At 43.8% G+C, this 9922-nt stretch overlaps 1 protein-coding gene across 1 annotated transcript in view; it reads left to right on the forward strand.

Moving 5' to 3' along the window:
- LOC311106079 (TNF receptor-associated factor 4-like) overlaps nt 1-2810 on the forward strand; it is a 45349-nt gene extending 42539 nt beyond the window's left edge. The window contains exon 8 of the mRNA XM_084148374.1: nt 55-2810. Coding sequence (XP_084004500.1) covers nt 55-687 — 633 coding nt within the window. The 3' untranslated portion in view covers nt 688-2810. The remainder of the gene's footprint in view (nt 1-54) is intronic.
- Nucleotides 2811-9922: the final 7112 nt, after the last annotated feature.

Consider the following 9922-nt stretch of genomic DNA (forward strand, 5'->3'; position numbering starts at 1 on the left):
TGCTACACACAGTGATTGACCTCTCCCTAACCAGTCTCTCCTCTCTCTTTGCAGTGCCCAAAACTGGCGATTGGGCGTCACCTGGAGGACACGACCAAGGCCCACCTGACCATGATGTGCAGCCTGGTGGGGCGCCAGCGGCAGGAGATCCTGGAGCTGCGGAGGGAGATGGAGGAGCTGTCAGTCAGCAACGATGGAGTGCTCATCTGGAAGCTCAGCGACTACTCCCGTAAACTCCAGGAGGCCAAGCTCCGGAACAACCATGAGTTCTTCAGCCCGCCCTTCTACACCCATCGCTACGGCTACAAGCTGCAGGTGTCTGCGTTTCTCAACGGTAACGGCAGTGGGGAGGGCTCGCACCTGTCCATCTACATCCGGGTGCTGCCGGGGGAGTACGACAACCTGCTCGAGTGGCCCTTCTCCTACAAGGTGACCTTCTCCATCATGGACCAGAGCGACCTGTCGCTGTCCAAGCCCCAACACATCACAGAGACCTTCAACCCTGACCCCAACTGGAAGAACTTCCAGAAGCCGTGCAGCACCCGCAACTCGCTGGATGAGAGTACCCTGGGCTTCGGCTACCCCAAGTTCATCTCCCACGAAGAGATCAAGAAGAGGAACTATGTCCGAGACAACTCCATCTTCCTCAAGGCTTCCATAGAGATCCCGCAGAAGATCATGGCCTGAGGGAGAGCTGGTTTTGGTTTATCAGGAGGGAAGGGAGGGTGAAAGACAGGCTTGAGACTGATATGACATTTACCTTGAGAACTTCACCACACTTATCCTTTAGACACTGACTGACTGTCCATATCCATATAGCCACTCCAGTGTAGGAGCTTCTAGTCTGTTGGGTTGTGTTGGAGGACTGGAGGACCCCGCTATATTTAAATGGATGAGAATGCTAAGGGTTAGGTCTGCCGAAACCATCACTCTCTGATTCTTATTTGTAAATGTTTGTTTTCTAAAAAAATTCTTCTCAATCTGCAGAAAAAAGCCTTGGAAATCAACAGTGCCTAGAGAGTTTATTTAAAGTTATATTTTGTTGTTTTTCTGCAGCACAGATGTAAATATTAAGAAAGGATAGAGAGATGTTCTGGGGGTTGAAGTCATCCTTAAGCCTTTGCACTTAGAAATAATGTTTGGCTCTGGTTTGAACCATCCCATCTGATCACGAGCGGTCCAAAGAATAGGGTAAAGCGCAGGCTAGTGGAAGGAGCTCATCACAATCTCAAGCCCAACTGCCGTTTGTTTACATGCTCTTATAGTATCTCCCACTGATCCCTTAACAAATGCAAAGCTCTTGGTTAGCAAATTTGAGATTGCTGTTAAGCCTACTGTCAGCAAACAATATTACAGCTGTGAATTAAGTGTGTTTCTTCTTGTCACTGTTCCATCACTCTCTGTCTACAATTTGTCATTTGGCCAATTCTATAATGCTTAGAATGAGAGGATCATGATATTTAGACAAAAAACAACAATCATTTTTCACAGGCAGATTTATAAGCCTCTAAAGGGCATCTCCTGTGGGGTCCTGAGAAGATAGATACAGTAGATGGGTTCCTATGCTTTGCTGGTCAAAGGTGCTAATGTACAGTATGACGGTCTTTGAGTGGGTAGAACTGAATCCACTCAGTCCTGTCAAGAGGCGATATGGTACATGTGCACTTAAGTGTGAAGGGAAAGCCATGAGGTCTAGGTAGGTAGGTAGGTAGGTAGGTAGAGGAGCAGGCCCCATCTGATTCCCACGGGGGGCCAGTATAAAAAAAATATGTATTCACTAACTGTAAGTCGCTCTGGATAAGAGCGTCTGCTAAATGACTAAAATGTAAATGTAAATGTAGGTAGGTGAGAGATGAGCTCAAGACATCAACAGAAAAACATGCATCTTTCAATGCGATACAACGTGGACCACATTTTTGTACTGTAACCTGTATTCTTGAAATCTTCTCCCCCGATACTGAGGGCTTTTTTGCAGTGGAGGAACTGTTAAACGGAACCAAATTCTTTTTATATTTGAATAATGTGAGCAACATTTGTTGATAATGTGTCATAGATAGAAAGACATAGGAGTGAATTAGCTTAACAGAGGGCTGTGAACTAAAGTGCATTCATTGTTTTTACTCAGCCCAGGCGGGTATGGGGGCTGTTTGAAAGATGGTTTATGTGTGGTCCTGAGAATGACGTGTGGGTGCCTTGGAAAAGACTGCATCTCAATGGTGTGGTGCTGCTGGTTACCATGGCCACCAGCGTGCATCTTCACCTCAGCATGTAAGCTGGCCATGAGGAAAGGTTGAAGAGGAGCAGCCATGTGCAATTCACCTGTCATAGGCTCCATCAGACCAGTAACACCTGCTGTGGAGGACTTGATCATACATTCATGACATATGTGAATAAAATGTAAAAAATGCAGAAGCACATTCTGTTGTTTTTTATTCTACATGAAAATACCTGGTTTCTTGTTATAATACCAGTCAATATTTTACAATGTTAAAAAATATTTAAAGTAAAAAAATAAAAACAAACATTTTGTAAGATTATGTATTTTGCGAAGTACTTAAATGTTTTATACAACTTTTTGTTGGGATTGAGCTTGGGAATTTTATGGACACTTTTAAAAGTTTAATCTCTTCTGAATCTGAATAACTGGTTTGTTTGTTTCATTTGGATCTCGCATATTCTGTCTGAATTTCGTTTTTAAAAGTATTTATTTTAAGGCGCCATTACGTAAGCTTGATTAACTAGATTGCAAAAATGTTTTAATATGCTGATTGATGAGTGCTTCTCAATTTCTCTTTTAAAATAAAATACTATCTATTACCTCTTGCTTCACTATGCTGTTAATTTACTCTTTATGTCGTTGTACAGTATGTCTGAGTGTTCGCATCGCCTACTGAGCTCTCAGCTTCCATCTCATTGTTGACATTTTCCCCCCAGAAAATGTTTGACTGATTGCACTGATGATTCTGCTCGTCTTGTAGCACATACAGTAGACCACACTAGATACAGTGCCTGGCTCAGCTGTCTCGTAGGCAGACTTCACTTGTCTTAAACTACAGCAAATGTTACCTTAACTCTTGCTTCCTTGATGAAAAGGTGCAATTTCTGTCTGACATTCCTGCCTTTCTCAGCACTTTAAGTTTCTCTGAGTGAAATGTCTTGCCCCACCATGTTTCACTTATTTTATTTAGTCCCATGCTGAGCACCCACTCCAAGCATCATAGTCTGAATTGACTTTTCACAGTAGCGCTGTCTGAGGAGCAGGCCCCATCTGATTACAACACACAAAGCCCTCCTGGTCGCCTCCCTCCCTCGCTCCCTTCCTCCCTCTGTTCCGACACCTCCAGAGATGGAGGGAACAGAGGAAAGGGGGCAGAGGGAGAGGAAGCGAGGCAGACGCATGCCCTGCTTTGATGTGGTGCCAGGAGTTTGCTGTAGCTCTCAGCTTGAATGATGTTGAATGTGGAGGTTAAGGAAGGGGAAAACCAAATCAAATTTTATTTGTCACATGAATACAACAGGTGTAGACCTTACCGTGAAATGCTTACTTACAAGCCCTTAACCAACAATGCAGTTTTAAGAAAAATAAGAGTTAAGAAAAATATTTACTAAATAAACTAAAGTAAAAAATAAAATGACAATAAAATAACAATAGCAAGGCTATATACAGGGGATACCGGTACCGAGTCAATGTGCAGGGGTACAAGTTAGTTGAGGTAATTGAGGTAATATGTACATGTAGGTAGGGGTAAAGTGACTGCATAGATAATAGGTAATAAACAGCGAGTAGCAGCAGCATCAATGCAAATAGTCTGGGTAGCCATTTGATTAGCTGTTCAGCAGTCTTATGGCTTCGGGGGTAGAAGCTGTTAAGAAGCCTTTTGGACCTAGACTTGGCGCTCCGTACCGCTTGCCGTGCGGTAGCAGAGAGAACAGTCTATGACTAGGGTGGCTGGAGTCTTTGGCCATTTTTAGGGCCTTCCTCTGACACGCCTGGTATAGAGGTCCTAGATGGCAGGAAGCTTGGCCCCAGTGATGTACTGGGCCGTACGTACTATACCCTCTATAGCGCCTTGCGGATAGTAGGCCGAGCAGTTGCCATACCAGGCGGTGATGCAACCAGTCAGGATGCTCTCGATGGTGCAGCTGTAGAACTTCTTGAGGATCTGAGGACCCAGATGAGCTTTTACCTCCGTTACTCAAATATCCTTCAGGAAGGACACTGTCTTTCTTCACTTGTTTTAGAATAGTTTGGGGAACTCTTTTCCCCAAAAGCTAAACTTTTGAAGTTACACAAAGGGTGATGTGGAATGGCAGTTAAGCTCTACTGTCAATTCTCCAGGATATTTGGGCATAGTCCTACTTACATTTCTCTTTAAATGGCTACTTATCATTATGGGAAAATTGTTCTCAAGACAAAATATGTTTCCCTGCTGTGGGTAATGTATTCAGTGGGATGATTCATCTGTGGAAGGGAGGGGTTCTCTGGGTAGGACAATCCCCACTCTGTCTGTCCCCAGACTAATGGCTTTCCACAGAGAGAGTGGCTTAATTCTGAGCTGCCTTATATAAAGTTAAGCATAATAACCAAAAGCCATACTGACAGCCTCAAACTTTCCTGGCGCTGGGAGTTCAAACAACAACCTAGCTCGTGCTGCTCTGGGGCTGTACAGCAGCATTAAAATAGAAACGGCTAATTACATGTTAGCTTCATGTTTCCCATGCCAATGCTCAACGTACTATACAGTACTGCCCTTCTCTCTCGCTCATGTGATGCTTCACCTGGTAAATGAGCCCTTGGGTAGCCTACATCCAAGCTCTCACACTACAGTGTTGTTCCCTATAGGTTAGCTCACCCAGACGTTGGTCAACGTAAAAACATGAGTGGAGTGTCAGAGCAGGTTGGGTGAAAGAGGCTGACTAAAGAAGGAGGATCCACCCCAGCCCATAAGGCTTTCCTCTGCCATAAAACACATCAAAGAGTTGTGGTGTGGGTTTGTGTAGCGGTGCCATGTTGTCATCTCCCTCATGTTGAAGTTAAACAATGACTGGTGTGGAGCGGGAGGGAGGTTAAGTGGAGTGGTGTGTGTGGCTCGGCCCGACTGTGTCCTTCAGAGTTGAAACAACACATCCCCTGAGTGATCAACATCTGAGCTGAGAGGCTGAGGAAACAGCCCAGCGCAACAGTGGTCTCCTCAGAGCTCTGTCTGACAGATGCCTTGCACCTTGGCTACAGATAATATGGTTGAAGAGCCAGCTGATCCAACAGAGCTTTACCAGCAGTTTTTCTATACAGTACTTTACTATACCCACAATGGCAAGTGCTGGTGCTGGTAATGAAAAATAATCTGATTGTGGATATCATGCCACTTAACTAAGTTGATTCTCTCTCCCTCTGTCCCACATGTAAAAGCTGTGATGTTCAGTGTTGTGGCAGCTTTCAGATAGATCAGATAACTGCCCCAGGAACACAGAGCAGTCCTCTCACTCTCTACATACTGTAGCTGAGCAGAGCTCCCAAGGCCAGAGACCTCGGGATAGACACTGCTTTGATTCAGGGAGTCATTCGATTGAAACTGCAATATCTTCTTATTTTGTACAGCACTACTGTTGTTGCTCAGTCATAGTTATTTTGTTTCTCCAAGACAACCACAATGGTTGCTGTCTTCCTAACTTCAATGTGAAATAGTGAAACTATAAGGAAAGATGGGGGAGATTGATTTCCATCCAAGTGCCTCCTTTCACTCAATGTTGCCCTTGATCCCAAACAAACATGATCTTTATCTTTAATGGACATGATAAAGGATTACGCCAAACTGATAACAACCACAGTCAATGGTCATGTCTCATCACGATGGCACCGTACTGGATGGATGCAGTTTTGCAAGCTCAGACCCAACTTTGCTATTTTGTGATTCTTCTGGCATTTAACTATACATTATTTTCACAGAATGTATCTGTTATCATTTCTTATAACCGACAATAACTTTTGAACATCAGATCGGCAGTTACTTACCCAGATTCCGGCTTCAACTTCGACTCATCTACCCTGGGCTCTTTCTGTAATTCAGACCCAATTTTCGGGGTATTCAATAGGAAACGCTGGCATAACAGAGGCAAGAGAAGGGGTCCTGGTGAGATTAAGGCGAAGGGAAAACCGGCCACCTCGTCTCTCCATTCTATTGGCCAATGTACAGACACTTTATAATAAGATGGATGACCTCAGATCGCAGATTTGCTACCAACGGGACTCTCGTAATTATTTTCTGAAACATGGCTGTCGGACAAGATACCCCCCATGGCTATCCAACTAGATGGATTCTCCATTCACTGAGCGGACAGGACAGTGGAGTCACACACACTCACATACAATCTCAAATACAATCATCATATACACTGCTACTACTCCGATTATCATATATCCTGATGCCTAGTCACCTTACCCCTATACATATCTACCTCTATCGCGCCAGTATCCCTGCACATTGTAAATATGGTACTAGAACTGACTGACCCTGTATTTGCTTACTTATTTTCTCGTGTTGTTCTTATTTTTATTTCTTGTGTGTTTTTGCTCTACCTTTATGTTATTTTTAGTGCTACATTGCTATTGATTACTGCATTGTTGCGTTTACAGCACACAAGAAAGGCATTTCACTGCACTTGTGCACGTGACATTAAGACTTGAAACTCACCACTCTCCAGCAGACTTTACCAGCTGTGTTTCTCTTACATGTGTGTGTGCGTGTGTGTGTATGCGTACGCAATGTGCGTGCTGTGCATTGAAGTTTGGAATGGGGGTAGTTGCCTGGAGATGGGAGTCTGCCTGTAGATGGTAAATCGTTTAACCTCTACGGGATCGGTGTCCCATATACGGGAGGGTTGAGCTAACGTGCGCTAATGTGATTAGCATGACTGTTGTAAGTAACAGCAAACTTTCCAGGACATAGATTTATATGGGCAGAAAGCTTAAATTCTTGTTAATCTAACTGCACTGTCCAATTTACAGTAGCTATTACAGTGAAAAGCTACCATGCTATTGTTTGAGGAGAGTGCACAACAACAAAAAACTTATCACGGCAACTGGTTTGATACATTCAACTCTGAAGGTAAATAATGTACTTACATTCAGTAATCTAGCTCAGTTGGTAGAGCATGGCGCTTGCAACGCCAGGGTTGTGGGTTCCATTCCCACGGGGGCCAGTATGAAAAATGAATGCACTCACTAACTATAAGTCGCTCTGGATAAGAGCGTCTGCTAAATGACTAAAATGTAAATGTAATCTTGCTCTGATTTGTCCCAGAGATAAAATGTAGCATCGTTTTGTTTGATAAAATCAATTTGTGTGAAAGTTAGTGTATAAGCTAATGATCCATCATGTATGACATTCCTGGGAGTTTGTAAACTTACATTTTGTATTACCATATCATTTTTGTATGTTCTCTATAGTTATGTACTTGAAAATGTATCAATTGACCAATTCGGCACATTTGGGCAGACTTGATAAAAAATTGTCCAGTATTGCAATGTTTCACTGGATCAATCTGAAACTTTGCACACACACTGCTGCCATCTAGTGGCCAAAATCTAAATTGCGCCTAAACTGCAATATTATATTGTGGTCTTTCTCTTGCATTTCAAAGATGATGGAACAAAAAACAAAGAGAAAACACATGTTTTTTTTGTTTGTATTATCTTTTACCAGATCTAATGTGTTATATTCTCCTACATTAATTTCACATTTCCACAAACTTCAAAGTGTTTTCTTTCAAATGGTAGGAGGGGATGGCTGCAGTTTTATGGACTCTTAACCAACTGTGCTATATTGTGTGTTTTTTCGCATTGTTTGTAACTTATTTTGTACATTATGTTGCTGCTACCGTCTCTTATGACCGAAAAGAGCTTCTGGACATCAGAACAGCGATTACTCACCTTGAACTGGACGAATCATTTTTCTTTAATGAGTCGGACGAGAGGGATTTGCTCCAGACACCCGACAGGGCCCGCATCCCTGTCATTCGCAGTAGAAAGAAAAGGAGATATCGCGGAAGGAGATCGGGTTGCCTGGTAAGGAGCCGGCGACATGTGGCTAAACTGCCTTTGCAATCGATACTGTTGGCCAATTTACAATTGCTTGATAATAAAGTGGCGAACTACAAGCACGTATATCCTACCAACGGGACATTAAAAACTGTAATATTGGTGTTTGCAACGCCAGGGTTGTGGGTTCGATTCCCACAGGGGGTATGAAAAAATCAAAATAATGTATGCACTAACTGTAAGTCGCTCTGGATAAGAGCGTCTGCTAAATGACTAAAAATTTAAATGTAAATGTAATATCTTATGTTTCGCCGAGTCGTGGCTGAACGAAGACATGAATAACATACAGCTGGTGGATTATACACTGTATCAGCAGGTTAGAACAGCAGCCTCTGGTAAGACAAGGTGTGGCGGTCTATGTATATTTGTAAACAACAGCTGGTGCACGATATCTAACGAAGTTTCAAGATTTTGCTCGCCTGAGGTAGAGTATCTCATGATAAGCTGTAGACCACACTATCTACCAAGAGAGTTTTCATCTATATTCTTCGTAGCTGTCTATTTACCACCACAAACCGTTGCTGCCACTAAGACCGCACTCAATGAACTGCATAAGGCCATAAGCAAACAGGAAAACTCTCATCCAGAGGCGGCGCTCTTAGTGGCCGGGGACTTTAATGCAGGGAAACTTAAATCCGTTTACCTCATTTCTACCAGCATGTTAAATGTGCAACCAGAGGGGGAAAAAACTCTAGAGACCACCTTTACTCCACACACAGAGACACGTACAAAGCTCTCCCTCGCCCTCCATTTGGAAAATCTGACCATAATTCTATTCTCCTGATTCCTGCTTACAAGCAAAAACCCAGATGGCATTGAGGAGTACACCACACCAGTCACTGGCTTCATCAATAAGTGCATCGATGACGTCGTCCCCACAGTGACTCTATGTACATACCCCAACCAGAAGCCATGGATTACAGGCAACATCCGCACTGAGCTAAAGGGTAGAGCTCCCGCTTTCAAGGAGCAGGACTCTAACCCGGAAGTTTATAAGAAGTCCCGCTATGCCCTCCAACGTACCATAAAACAGGCAAAGCGTCAATACAGGACTAAGATCGAATCGTACTACACCGGCTACGACACTCGTCGGATGTGGCAGGGCTTGCAAACTATTACATACTACAAAGGAAAGCACAGCCACAAGCTGCCCAGTGACACGAGCCTACCAGACGAGTTAAATTACTTCTATGCCCGCTTCGAGGCAAGTAACACTGAAACATACATGAGAGCATCAGCTGTTCCGGACGACTGTGTGATCACGCTCTCCATAGCCGATGTGAGTAAGACCTTTAAACATATCAACATTCACAAGGCCGCAGGGCCAGACGGATTACCAGGACGTGTACTCCGAGCATGCGCTGACCAGCTGGGAAGTGTCTTCACTGACATTTTCAATCTCTCCCTGTCTGAGTCTGTAATACCAACATGTTTCAAGCAGACCACCATAGTCCCTGTGCCCAAGAACACTAAGGTAACCTGCCTAAATGACTACCGACCCGTAGCACTCACGTCTGTAGCTCAGCTGGTAGAGCACGGCGCTTGTAATGCCAGGGTAGTGGGTTTGATCCCCGGGACCACCCATACACAAAAAAAATTATGCACGCATGACTGTAAGTCGCTTTGAATAAAAGCGTCTGCTAAGTGGCATATTATTATGAAGTACTTTGAAAGGCTGGTCATGGCTCACATCAACACCATTATCCCAGAAACCCTAGACCCACTCCAATTTCCATACCACCCCAACAGATTCACTGATGATGCAATCTCTATTGTGCTCCACACTGCCCTTGCACACCTGGACAAAAGGAACACCTATGTGAG

Source organism: Coregonus lavaretus, assembly GCF_964263955.1.
Source record: "Coregonus lavaretus genome assembly, chromosome: 30".
Lineage (NCBI taxonomy): Eukaryota > Metazoa > Chordata > Actinopteri > Salmoniformes > Salmonidae > Coregonus > Coregonus lavaretus.